The sequence below is a fragment of the Dipteris shenzhenensis genome, chromosome 7 (assembly GCF_047967505.1).
Source record: "Dipteris shenzhenensis isolate YYH24624 ecotype China chromosome 7, Dip_SZ_1.0, whole genome shotgun sequence".
NCBI lineage: Eukaryota > Viridiplantae > Streptophyta > Polypodiopsida > Gleicheniales > Dipteridaceae > Dipteris > Dipteris shenzhenensis.
The window spans coordinates 41,614,390-41,628,920 of record NC_141602.1 but is presented as its reverse complement, the minus strand read 5'-3'; the positions used below and the strand labels follow the sequence as shown (position 1 = coordinate 41,628,920).

The following is a 14,531-nucleotide window of genomic DNA, read 5'->3' as shown; positions in this document are numbered from 1 at the left end:
GCACTGAAAATTGAGGGAGAGAGAAAGGGAAAATGTGGGAGATGGAAGGAAGGTAGTAGCTGAATGGGAAGGGTGTTTCAAGAGTTTTGGTTCAGGTCTAGTTGAGAAATTTGGTTTGAAAAGTTGGTTACACTTCAAAAACGTGAAAGGGGAGTGGGAGAATTGCATCAAACTTTGGACCATTTGAATAAAAAATTAGGAGATACATGTCATGTCACATACCAACCTCCACAACTCAAATCTATAATCAGATTTATTCACTTATTTGCCATATCTCCACAAAAACGGCTCTCTTGCAGAACCCTTTTTGGTTCAAAATTTTGTTATGGTAAGTAGCCCAATTGGTTGTCATTGTATGGAAGACTTGAGGATGTGCCACATGTACGACTTTGTGGGCTTCTATTCCTGCCTCTATGCGTGAGACACTATAGTTTTGTGTTCTATGCCAATGCTTATCGGATCTTCAACTTTAGGGCACCTTGTGACATGTAGGGCCTTCATGGTGGTAGAGCTTTGACTAGCTCAATACCAGTAGTGCTAACAAAAAGTCCGCCCCCCCCGCCTCGAGGCCACCGATCTAAGCCAAAAACCCTCTTCAGAATCACCCAAGAGGTGCATATAAAACCGCCATTTAATGTACTTTTTAGTGGCTATAGAAAACCCATTCCGAGTTTGCCAAATTTTTGTTGAAGGACCAAAATTTATCTTCCAAATGCTGTAAGGTTACAAAATTTGAATTTTTGCTACCAAAACCCTCAAACGATGCACCCAAAAACCTAGGGTAGTCTTGCAAGAGAAAAAGGCTATTCTTTGGAAGTAGTTATCTGTTGGCCTGCAGTCATCACTAGTAACAAATTTGGATTGAAAGCAGGAACTGCCGTAAACAAAATGTGGTACCTGTGCTACTTTTTGCACCGGTTGCTAGATTACAGGTTACCCGAAGTGGAATCACTTGCTCAGCTTTTTCAGTCAGGTGATCATCATCAGCACAAGCATCATTATAATGCTGATGATCATCATCGGCATCTCAATTGGAAGCAGCCTGAGAGCATTCATCCAGATTCCCCTTACTATTTTGTGAACCTCCCTTCTGAAGAAATTGCACGGAACATCGCCCATCGGAGTAAGTCTGTGCTCCCAGGCGACTAAACGTCTATAAGTCTCTTCTCCCAGACGACCAACCGTCCATTGCTGGCTCTCTTTACTGAGAAACCATCCGTATCCATCAGATAAAAATCTCAACACCTTTTGCAGTCTTCAAACGTAAAACATAATGGAATAAGACTCCTAGAATTTCTGTGTAAAAAAGCATATTGTTGACTTATTCGACTCACTTTTGTCACCATATTGCCTTGTGTAGGTCTTTTGGTAAAAGGCATTTTTGAAGTGTGGGGAATGGGCAGTTCTTTTGAAGAATTGCAAGCAGCCATTGAAAGCTACCCTGAAGTTAGGAAGGCTCCATATCTAGCCGCTGATAGTACCTTTAAGATAGTAATTGACTGCTTTGGGAAGGTTCTGAGCCTTCAAGAGCAGACACACCGCATTGAGAGCTTTCATTACATCCCTTTCCAGGTCAGTCTGATTCTGATAGGTCCCTACTAAATATTGCAGCATTGGCCTTTTTGGATGTGTTTTTAAACGGTAGTTTATGTCTTTCTCTCATCTGAGACCATACTGAAACGATGAGGAGCATTTGCGGTGCTACCTTTGATCTGCCATACCCTTCTTTTTAGGATCAGAACAGGCCATCATGCGGTTGGCATAATGCTTTTGTTTGCAATGCGTATCAAGAAGTTGTATAAGGCCTCTGGATGATTGGAAAAAATAGTCTGTGTGAGCAAAAAGCTTCAAGAAAGGGCTTTCCTTTTCTCTGATGGATTGTAAGGCGTGGATAGGAGTGCTTGTGGTTTTTTGACGTTAAGTAGACGAGTAATTGTTTTTGAAGAAGTTGTAATCTCTAAGGAGACATCACACAGACCTTAGGAATGCAATCTTTCAGGTTTGTTGTGGACCTATGTATACGCAGCAATCGAAAGCTGATGGATTGTTGTCTCATGATGTGTTTTGCATGCTTCAGGGCAAGGTAAAATTGAAAAACCCACAGCACAAGTTCTGGTTGCTGGAAACAGACAGTCATATTGTGAACAATGGCCTTCCACCAGTCGAGCAAAAAACCTTTTTTTTTGGGCGTGAGATTGCTGGAGCTGATAGGGGTCTATTAGCCAAGTATGAGTTAAGCAAGCGCAATTACCTTGGGCCAACAGCAATGGATGCAGAGGTTGCTTTTCTCATGGCCAACCAAGCTCTAGTAAAACCTGGGAAGCTTGTTTATGATCCTTTTGTTGGGACTGGCAGTGTACTTGTAGCTGCAGCACATTTTGGGGCACTCACACTGGTAAGGTTTTTGGTAAAAAATGATGGTTTGGCCTGTAAAACTTTGCCTCTTGCTTCTAATTGTTTAAGAGTCATTGAAAACTTGATTTATCTGTGAGAGTTAGTGGAAAGTTGATTTGTCTGCTCACAGCACCTTGTATTTCACTCAAGTTTCGTCCAATTTGGTTTCCTTTTCTACAAAAAATGCTAATTTCTTTTGTAAGAAGCTCAATAAAAATGGCTATTTTAGCAAATCATTTAACTCTATGGCTGCCTTTTAGTTAAAGAGACCATGAGTTCTCTCATGGATACCTCTGATGAGGTCTTTGACAGATCGATTGCCAAAATCTGAAGTGATATGATGGCTGGTTTATTGGAGTAGGTATTCTTCAGGCGATCGATATAGCATGGGCAGTTGGCATCAGTGGCTGGTGCAGCAGGTGAAAAAAGTTTACCAAGAAAACTGCGAGAGTGGTGCATGTGTGGAAGTGTTCTGAAAAGAGAGAGAGAAACAGACACCAGAGATAGGAATAGCAACTGTATACTGTGAGAGTGTGCATGTGCAGAAAGAAAGAGAGAGAGAGAGACACTAGAGATAGGCAATAGAGCTGTGTATAGATCCTTTCATTTTTCTTCTCTTTCATTTTCTCTTTTATTTTCTTTGTAGAATTTTGGACATTAGAACAACACAAAATCTACATTTGTACGATTGGATATATTCTAGTCTTACAAAGGTATATGCATATAGATCCAGAAATACAATCACAGCCAAGGGGGGTATAACGGTCACTATCTTTAACTCGCTTCACATCATCAGTTTAACAGTCTATCGCGGGGCAGGCACACAGAATTTCCTCCCAGCCAACCTCGGTGGTAGCAAACTCAGAATAGCCAACAATGTGAAGGCTCATGCTTGCAAATTCCACCGAGCCCCAAATCCCTAGATGGATCTAGTATGCCACATGTCTACATTTGAGGGCATCTCCTCAATGCATCATTTACCCCTCTCCTGGGATATCATTAAAATCATTTGCCCCTTGGCACATTTAATGCATTTAGACCCCTTAGCCTTAGATCCACCTAGTCTTGTGCCATGTCACCCTCACCAAGGACCTTGACCTTGATCATTTACGTGAAGCCCAAAAAAATATAATACAAACATTGATCCTTTAAAGGAAAATGTCGACTGACCCTTCCGAGGTCATATTGCCTCAACTTGAGCGTACCATTCCTTCCCTCTTCAGGTATCAGCGTCCTGAGAGGGAGAAAGCTTCTTGCTTTCAAAGGCTACTAGCCTTCCCTCTTGGAGGAGAATTGCTCCTACCGCAATGCCACTTGCATTGGTTTCAAACGGTTTGTGGAGATAAACTATTTTTAACATCGGTCCTGAGATCATAGCTTGTTTTATGGTGTTAAAACTTTCCTGTTGATTCTGTCCCCATATAAAAGGTACTTTATCTGAGGTCAGATCAGTCAATGGCGATACTATTTCGGAATATCCTTTGATATGCCTTCGATAAAATTGGACAAATCCCAAGAATGATCGCAAAGCGGTCAAACTCTGAGGGATAGGCCAAGTCAGTATTGCAGCCACTTTCTTTGGATCCATTTCTACCCCCTCAGGAGTAATAATGAATCCTAAATATTCAAGTCTTACCATACACAATATAGTTTTCTTTTTATTTACATAAAGACTGGCTTTCCTCAAAGTATTGAACACTATTCTTAAGTGTTCGTGATGCTCAGCAATACTTTTGCTGAACACAAGAATATCGTCAATAAAATGTACTACAAACTTTCCGATATACGGACGTAGTAAACCGTTCATAAGCATGACGAATGTAGCTGGAGCATTGGTAAGTTCAAACGGCATTACCAAAAACTCATAATGTCCAAACATGCTTCTAAAAGCGGTTTTATGCACATCCCGGCTCTAATATGGATTTGATGGTAGCCACATTTAAGATCTATCTTACTGAAAATTACGGCCCCATGTAACGCATCTAGCAAATCATTGATCCGAGCCATTGGATACCTGTGCTTAATAGTAATATTATTCAATGCTCTGTAATCTATATAGAGGCGAAAAGTATCATCTTTCTTTTTTTAATAAATATCACTGATGAAGCAAAAGGTGAGAAACCGGGTTGAATCTGCCCCAGCTTGAGGTATTCTTCCAGTAGTCTTCGTACCTCCGCTTCTTCTGTAAAACTTAACCTATAGGGAGGTCTATTTACAGGTTCTACCCTCGGGATTAGTTCAATCTTATGCTGAATATTCCACTCTGGAGGTAACCCATAAGGTAACTCATCCCTAAAACAATCAGAGAACTCCTCTGCTATTTGATCAGCTAGCTTGACCATCTCTCCATTTTGGGTAACATCAGTGCTAGCCGAAGGACCATCAATCGGCTCTACTGATGCTGTACAAAGAAATTCGAACTTCCATTACGGAAACCAATGGTCCTTGAGGTATATCTTTTTCACCTCGTAAGACATACAGCACATCATTCATCTTGAATTGATAAATGTGCTTTTTCCAATCTATGGCTGGATTCTTTCTAGAATGCCAAGCCTTACCCAAGGCTATGTTTGCGTGAGCAAGCTTTGTCATTTCAAAATCAAGCTTCTCAGTATAGTCATGAATTCGAAGTTCCAACTGGGTAACCCTTTGGTCCCATACTTCAGTTGAACTTCCGTCTGCCATTCTGACTGTATATGCATAGTCAGATGGGCTAGTCTTTAATTTCAGCCTCTTTACAAGCTTGGAGTTTTACATTGTGCGTTGACGCTGAGTCAAACAACACAATGACATCATGATTGGCTACTTGCCCTTTCATCTTAATTAACTCCGTATCGTTAAAGGCTGTATACCCCGTTGCTGTGGGCTTTGACATGACATTATTAGGTGCACTAGTTACTAGCTTAGCAACAAACACAGATAACAAAACAGGTACTGACCTTTGAGAAGATCCCGATAGCTGAATTTGCATCTGTTTTGGTCTGCGACTTCCCTCCATTTCCACGTCGCATTCTGAGATCAATATCTCAGCCATCCGATGATCCTCATTTCGTGGACAATCTTTCCACTGATGAGGCTGAAGGCATCCAAAACACAAGCCTTCTCTCCTCGCTTTTTCTCTTTGCTTTGGGTTCAAAGAAGACTTTGACCAAGCCCAGGCTGCCATTGGTGTTACTTTTCTTTTCATTCCAATGGTGGTGCTTGGTTTAGGAGTCTCAACTGGCTTCGCCTGCTTGGTTTGACCACTAGGCTGTGAGGCACTCTCTTTGCTAATCCACTTCTTGTTAAACCCAGTTTTCTTCGGGTACTCATACTGAGTCCCAACCTGCACAAACCCACTTGGTCTGTTTCCTTTGGCATCCTCATAGTTCAGGGCTATGGCAATTGATTCATCTAGCGTGTTCGCATACTTGGCCTGAACTTCCATCTTGATTTGATCATTCAGTCCAAAGATAAAAGCTTTTGCCTGGATTGACTGAGGTAGAGGTTCATAAACTTTCATTACACTTTCTCTAAACTTATCAGTGTATTCTGCGATTGATAAATTTCTTTGACGAAGGTTTCGATACTGATTCTAAGCTCGGGATGCTTCGTCAGCAGGTAAGAAGTGTTTTTTAAATTCTTTTTTAAACCCCTCCCAAGTAGTGGATGGCACTCCATCTTTCTGCTGTTTTATCCACCACCGATCCGTTGCCTCATTAAACATATGGGTGGCCTCACGGATTTTCTTCATATCATTCCTAATTTCACAAATGGCGAAGGCCTCGTCCCATTTGTGTAACCAGGTCTCTATGATATCGGAACTACGGTCAAACATCCGACCAGAATACTTTTTTGCCCTATAATTGGCAATATTAGGCACCTTAGCCCTCCTAGGCTCGACCGTATGAACACTGGATTCAGGCTCCATTGAAGCTTTACCCTCCTCTTCACGAGATGGTCTAGTAGACATACTATGAACCATTTTCCTGAGCTCGGATTGCCCTTTATTTGCTTGTAACTGTTGCGCTAAAATCTGCTGCAAGGCATCCTCCAATAATGCAATTCTACCAGATAGTGTATGGCCTGCTGGGCGCGACACCTGCGGGGTTGGCTGAACTCCCGATTCTACGAGATCCACCCTAGAAGCTTCTTTTTCAACTTCCATTTAGGTCGATGGTTGTTTATTAAAAAAAAATAATAATAAATAAATAAATAAATAAATAAATAAATGTATATATATATAAATAAAACACCGCCTAAAACTGTATTTACAAACTGCTTTTCAATCTCATAACCACAAAAGGTGTCTAAACAGGCGTAACCATCAACTGAAAATAGCTGAGAACTCAGATGAATATCTTTTCCCTATACTAGGGAAATATCTGCAATCTCAAATAACTCAAACACCCGAGGGCAAATAAACTAGCATATACCCCAACAAAACTTAAAGGGCATAGAAAGCTCCCTGGTCATATTTCAGCTGCATGAAGAGATCAACTAGTCCCTGTAAGCCACTCCCAATCTGTATTTATAATCTGTCATGCAGCGATCTTGTATGGCAAACAGTGAGCCAGCTGCAATTGATGAGGGGTTTTCAGCTTCTAGAGAGATGAAGAGCTGAAGCTAAGTCTATTGCACATAGCTCTGCGGACTACCAGGTCCAATAGCCGAGCCCACAACTAGCAAAGTCATTTGACTATTGTAACGCACAAACTTTGCGAAGTAATTGACCCATGATTCGAACGCCAACAACCATATGATGTTCCGCTCCAGCCTTTGGTATTACCCAAAGCTCTGCTAGCCAGTCACGACGCCATCTAATAGACTGTGTGCTCCCGCGATCTTGCCTAATCACCACCGTCAACCCATAGGTCACATCGATTGAATTACCAGACATAATTATATGAATTGCTCACGGACTCTCTCTAGCACCGTACAAAGGCAAGAATCGTCAGCGCACCGCTTACCACCAAACTACTGTACGTAAGTACTAGCCCCGACTACCAACGGAATCACGATATATACAATTGCAAATCTAGCCTGTGCTCACAGGCTCCTGTAATCTCGTCTTCCACGCCTTCAAATCAATGACGAAAGATAACACCAAATCCCTCCAATCTCAATTCATCGTTAGTCTGTCAATTCGATGTGCAGCTTCAAACCACGACAATCACCAAACATTGCGCTCTAATACCAAAATATAACGATCACTATCTTTAACTTGCTTCACATCATCAGTTTAATAGTCTATCATGGGGCAGGCACACAGAATTTCCTCCCAGCCAACCTCGGTGGTAGCAAACTCAAAATAGCCAACAAGGTGAAGGCTCATGCTTGCAAATTCCACCGAGCCCCAAATCCCTAGATGGATCTAGTATGCCACCATGTCTACATTTGAGGGCATCTCCTCAATGCATCATTTACCCCTCTCTTGGGATATCATTGAAATCATTTGCCCCTTGGCACATTTAATGCATTTAGACCCCTTAGCCTTAGATCCACCTAGTCTTGTGCCATGTCACCCTCACCAAGGACCTTGACCTTGATTCATTTTTGATAATTTACGTGAAGCCCAAACAAATATAATACAAACATTGATCCTTTAAAGGAAAATGTCGACTGACCCTTCCGAGGTCATGTTGCCTCAACTTGAGTGTAACAGGGGGCTGGTTAGGGAGAGAGGGAATGCTCCAAGAGAGCCCTTTGTGAGACACCAAGAGTGGAGTAGGGGGGAGCCTTTTATAGGCCCCCCGCCAGCCTGGTCGGCTAGTAGGGCTGGCCATTGGACCGACCAGCAGGTCGGCCCTCACCTGACCAGCAAGTCAATTGACCCGACCCAACTAGGGTTGGGTTATGTTAGGTTGACCCGACCAATCAGGTCTGGTACCCCCCCCGGGTTGGGGCCCAGTTTGGACTCCCAACTCAGCCCTATCAGCCAGCATAGCCAGGCCTAAGCAGGCCTCACCTATCCTATCCTCTCCGGGCGGGCACACCCACAATAAAGCCCCCCTCTCTCACTATGAGATGCCAAGCACCCTCTCTGCAGCTCATCATGAGCACAATGATATGAAGAAGCAAGCCGATGAAGATGCAACCATGGACCCTCCAGCAGTGAGCCTATTGGATTCATGTCAGAGAGAGCACCTGATAGCCTACCTCAAAGCAAGATGCCACCTCGAACATCAAAGGAGATTTTCTCAGCTATGAGTTCCCATACTAGTCTGCACTGAGTACCACGTGTATGAGATGTGGAATAAACTACGTCCAAATCTCCCCTGGTGAACACATCACGGCTAGGAACCTTGGACAACGAACGCTGGTACACACTGTGTCCATAGTCTCTACGACATATAGCAATGAACCTTGAACACATCTGGTCCGTAGCACCACAGCCTTGCTTCTACCTGCCAGACTTTGAACTGATAGGGGCTGTTATCAGACCGCACTGCTGCCCACATGCCCTCTGTGGCTGTGACCCTTGGGGGGAGAGAATCCTACTGTTAGAAGGCTGGTATCGTCCGATGATTTCGGGCACTACCTGCTGCCTTGGAACCCCCTGAGTGATTGGAAGATGAGTCTGACTCCATATCTTGGTCCTTAGCTTTGCCTTTATGATTGGACCAACAATCCTTGGTCAGAGTGCCACGACAGCATACCATTCTAGTGGTGTGACAGCTCATAGGAGCAGGGAACGACCAAGAGGCAATGCTTTTAAGGGTGTCAGTTCTGAAGTCGATGGTCTTTGCCAAAGGTTCAATGAGTATAAAACTCTACCAGCAGATCTCAGGTTAGTTATGCCCTTCCTTCAATATATGCAAATTGTTAAATCTGTTGAAACCCAAAGGACCCACTCATTAGGACAAGGATGCTAAGGATAAGATTGTTTTGTCCAAGCTTAAGGGTCAATCTTGTACCTCTAATGAGCTTGAAGAGTGGCTGAGTAAAATGAAGGATTATTTCATGTTATATTCTAAGAATGATCAAAGCAAAATCAGGTTTGCTGTATTGCATTTGGAAGACTATGCACATACTTGGTATAGGTATCCACCTCCAACAGGAGGGAATCCCTATCAACACATGGGAAGACTTTAAGGAGCAGATGTTTCAGGCTTTTGTCTCTCCCCTTGCTATAGACAAGCTTGTGTGTGAATGGTATGAGATGACTCAGCAAGGGCCAACGAGACCATGATAAACCCTAAAGCTTGAAGGACAAATTGATGTAATGGGATCATACCTAGGGTCATAAGGTCTATGGTTGTGAGTGTGTGAACACATGGTGTGTGTAGGTGTGCCTAAGTTAGGTGTGACTGATGATGTGTCAGTCAGTAGGTGTGATTGAGTGAATATAGGAGTGTGGTGTGTGATTGAGAGATAATTGTGGATCTCGAGATGCTCTCTTGAGCTCACATATGATGTCACTCTTGGATGTAACTTGTGCCTATATATTGGGCATATCTCTCATGAATAAACTCTCTCGCTTTTCATCATCTTACTCTCTCCATCTTGTCTCCATGCTACTCCAACATATGGTATCAGAGCTGTATGATCCTCCTTGAGCTTCTATCCACGTGTGCCACGTGTCATCACCTCCTTCATCTTCTTCATCTTCTCCTGGTTGTCTTTTGGAAGAAGTTCAGTCAAAGTTTGACTATTCCAGTCAATTGACTAGTCAACTATGATGTTTATTATCTATTTTAGTTTGTTGGACTCGCAAATCTATATGTTGACTGAGATTCATTCAGATTTCAAGTCTCCAAATGTCACTAACACTTTGGAAATTATGCTTATCATGGATATATGAGATGTATTTACATTTGGATGATTGCATTATGCCATACAGTCATGAGCTTCTATGTACAAGAGTAGACACTGCCCTTGTTTTACTAACAAGTGGTAAGACCCTCTTCATATTTGATTTATGTGAGGGCATATGGGATGCATGTGATCATGTACTTGAAGTCAACTTGCTTGAAGCTACTCATTTGGTAGCATACCTCATTAAGAGAGAAGGTATGAAGAAGAAGGATGCAAGAAAGATAAAAAAGCAAAGGAGTTACAAAAAGAAGGGCTACACCAAGAACCTCTCCAATGACAATGTACCTCACACTATGGTAGCCTGGAAGAGAAGGAGGAAAAGGACGATATATGCCATCAAAGGGGGGAATTTCCCCACATCTTCAATTTAGAATTTTTGTGTGTGCTGTCAATAAGGGTTCTCTGCCTTGGGATGTCCCCCTCAAATGATTGTTAGCCTTATGTTTTTTTTTTTTCCGAAAAAACAGTGCTAATTATATTACTTTGAGAACAAGATACAAGGGGTCAGCTTATAGCTGACGGGCTGCGTTCACAAATCAGACACAGCCCTAACAAGTAGCAAAATAGAAAACCATCCTCTCACGGAGGGAGAAAACGAGTATGAGCGAACAGCCATCGGGGTGGTGAGTAGTGCCACCGAAGGCCCTGCGTAGTCTGCTCGAAGAAGAGGCCCTGTGTGTCCCAAGTCCGGAGGAAGCGTCTCCGCTTCTCCTGACCGGCCCGGGAGTCTCCTTGAATCTGGTCCCACTGGCCTCTGAGGGTATGAATAATCTCACTCCAAATCTCCGCCATGATCTGGGCAATCGATAAGGAGGTGCCACCGAGGATCTGCGCGCAGCGCGAGGTCCAGATGTGCCACCCTGTAATGCTGCTAATAATCTCCCAGACTGGCTGCCTCTCCCGAACTCCTGTATCAGCCTCTGCTAGGTGCTGTGGGATACCCTCGAGCGGTCCCCACGTCCCCTGTGTGATAAGGAAAGTGGGGTCCTGCTGACATGCCTCAAAAAGGTGATGAAGACCAGGTGCAGTGCTGCACCAACAGAACGCGCCCCAAGTGATCAATCCTAGCTCTGGTGCTGCGCGAGTAAGAATCCCAAAAGTCCACCTCCACACTTCCTGGGCGCGAGTGCAGCTCCACAGGCAGTGCTTTGGTGTCTCCTCATCCGCATGGCAAATCTGGCAGCATCCGTCCTGGCCTATCTGCCTCAACCAGCTCCCCACTGGAAGACCTTTGTGGGCGAGAAGCCACAGGAAGTATGAGATCTTCCGTGGCCGCCAACTCTCCCACAAGGCCTTCCAGAATGCTTGTAAAAAGAACCTGGAGAGACCCTGTGCGTACCAGCTGGGTCGCTGGGTGGGGGGGCGGCTCTGCATCCTCCCGAGAACTCGCCTGCCCAAAGTCGTACTGTAGGCGAAGAAAGAGGTCGGCCCCTGACCTGTCACAATCTCTGGCCACCACCACTCTCCTGGGTCCCAATCAAGCTCTGCCAATGCCCGCCCCTCCCAAAGCCAAAGACGCCAGAGCTGCATCTGGTCCTGCTCGATGCTAGGGTCGGTACGCCAGACCTTCCCCAAGAGGCCTACGATCCGAACCCTCTGCCACGGGAGTAGGGGGTCGATGAGCGCACCCTCTGTCCTGAGTCGTCCCTCCCCAGAAACCGCGAAGAAGGAAATAGAAGAGTCATCCAAACGTCCTGCGATCACCAGTGGAATGCCACGGGGGGTGAACTGTCCCAGCCATCGGGTGTCACCAGGCATGATGATCTGGGACTCAGGTGGGGCCAACCAAGCCGCTGGGATCGCTCCGTCGATCTCCGTGCGTCTCGCCTGGGCTCCACGTGCACCTCCAGCTGCGTCTGCAAGATCTGCCATCTCTAGATGTCTGTACGTATCCCTCCAAACACGGAGGGATCGGGCTGGCCCCCTCATCCAACCGTCCCACCTGATATGTGATCTCTCCCCCAACTGAAGGCCCTCGGCATCTCTGACCTGACTGTTCCAGATAAGCGGCTGGCGATCGATCTCCTCCTGACAGCTGGGAGGGGACTGAATGAGACTGAGACGGAGCCGCCTCCAAACCATGAGGAGGCTACGAACGAGAGGGGAGCGGGGCTGAGTGAGCGGGGCGGAGGTGAAGATCCACCTGAAGGACGGTAGCCAATCTCCGCCTCGGCGCGGGACACAGGAGCCGACTCCCTGCTGAAGTAGCGTCTTCCACGTCTGCCCCCCTGGGGTCAAACCGCGAATGACAAGCTTGCCTAACAAGGCCTGACTCTGAAGCTCTGGATCAATGACCCCCAGGCCACCCTCAGCCTGTGGAAGAATGACTGTCTGCCACGCAACCCTGGCTCTGATATCTCTATGACCATCCTCCCCAGACCAAAGGAAGTTCCGAACCAACCTCCTGAGCTGTGCCGCGCTGGATCTCGAGAAGCACCAGCAGGAAGCCACATACCAAGCCGTGGCTAGGAGGACCTGGTTGACTACCAAGGCACGACCTGCAAGAGAGAGCTTAGCAGTGCTCCAGAAAGCCAGCTTCCGTCGGATGGAATCTAGCACCGGGAGAAACTGCTGAGCTGGTGTGATGTCTAGGCCAACCTGGAAGCCAAGGTATCTAGCTGTCTGTCCACGTGGAATCCATCTGAAGCCCAGAAATCGCCCCCACTGAGAGCACGCCCCAGGGTCTGTGAGAAAACCAACGGATTTGTTCCAATTGATTTTCGCCCCAGCGGCCGAACAGAACACCTCCAGGGCCATCCGCACCCTCTCTAGCATCCGCTCGTCGTCCTGGACATAAAGGGCTGTATCATCTGCGTACTCCGAGTCCAAGAGCTCCGTGTCCTCCCGGAGTGGAAGGCGAATACCCCTGAGCCCTGTGGACCTCGCCCGAAGGTAGTAAGTCATGGCCTCAGCGAAGAAGAGAAACAAGTAAGGAGCCAGGGGGCAGCCCTGGCGTACTGATCTCTCCAAGCTAAAGCGCTCGCCCAACCTGCCTCCAATGATAACTCTGCTAGACGCTGACCTGTACAAAGCTGAGATACCCTGAATCCAACCTGCCGGGAAACCTAGCCGCTCCAGAGTCCCCTCCAAAAAGGACCAATCTACGCGATCATAGGCCTTCTCGAAATCGAGAAGTAGAATGGCAAGGTGAGATCCGCTGTGCTGAGCCCACTCCGCCGCCTCTGAAAAGGTGAAGACGTTATCCAGGATACTGCGATCCTGGACAAAGCCTGTCTGAGTGTCATGGACGAGGTCTGGGAGTAGAGGCCGAACTCTGGCACTGATCATCTTGGCGAGGATTTTGTAGGCAGAGGTAAGGAGAGTGATCGGTCGCCACTGGCGAATCTCCTGTCTATCTCCTCCCTTCGGGATGAGGCAAATCAGTCCCGAGGAGAGGCTCTCTGGCATCCGACCGCTGCTGAAAATCCCCTGCAGAGCTGCAAGGAGGGGCTGATGGATCTGGTCCCAGAAGGAGGTAAAGAAAGCTCGGGATAGCCCATCCTCACCTGGGCACTTCTGTCCGTCAATAGCCATCAAGGCCTCCAACATCTCATCCGAGGTGAACGGCGCCATCAACGTCGCCTGCATGCTAGGCTGGACCAGGGATGGAATGTGCCTCCACACCTCCTCACGGGCACGACTGGCACGAGGGGCAAGCGGCTCCTGCTGGAAGAGGGTCCTGTAAAAGTCAGTGGCCAACCCCAGGACCTCTCCCGGATCCGTAACGATGTGACCATCCGCTGTCCTGAGACTCCGAAGCTGATCACCTGCAGCTCTCTGGCCATGCGTCCTGAAGAACTCCCTACACATCCGGTCACCCTTTCGGGCCCAAAAGGAGCGAGAGGCGTGAAAGGAAAACTCGGAACGACGCTGGAATATCTCCTCCAGGAGGGCTCTGGCTCGAAGGGCCTGGATCCGTAGCTCCTCCGAACCCGGGGAAGCCTGCTGGAGTCGCTGAATGGAGGCGAGGTCCCTCCGAAGAGCTCTCTCTCTGCCCCACCAATCCTGTCGAACCTGTAAAGCTGCGAGCTGGCAGATCTGGCTAGACTCCTGCAGAGCCTGTGCGACTGAGTCTACCAGATCCACGCCCTCCCCCCAATCTCTGTCCCAAAGACTGCATATGCTGCTGCGCACGTCCACTCTCGAGAAGATGGAGTCGGGAATCCTGCATGATCGGGAGGGGAGGGTCTGGATTGCCGAATCTAAGGAGAGGAGCACAGGCGCATGATCGGAGAGTGTCGTCCCTGGAACTATACCCGCCTGGCCGCCTCTGCTGATGGCCCAATCACTGACATAAAATCTATCAAGCCTCTCCAGGAGTCTGCCTCCTTCCCTGCGGA

General features: G+C 46.6%; 1 protein-coding gene across 1 annotated transcript in view; it reads left to right on the top strand.

Annotated features, from left to right (window-relative positions):
• Positions 1 to 765: 765 nt before the first annotated feature.
• TRM11 (tRNA modification 11 protein) overlaps positions 766 to 14,531 on the top strand; it is a 58,222-nt gene continuing 44,456 nt past the window's right edge. Inside the window, exons 1-3 of the mRNA XM_087377155.1 lie at positions 766 to 1,123; positions 1,361 to 1,572; positions 2,078 to 2,395. Coding sequence (XP_087233281.1) covers positions 889 to 1,123; positions 1,361 to 1,572; positions 2,078 to 2,395 — 765 coding nt within the window. The 5' untranslated portion in view covers positions 766 to 888. The remainder of the gene's footprint in view (positions 1,124 to 1,360; positions 1,573 to 2,077; positions 2,396 to 14,531) is intronic.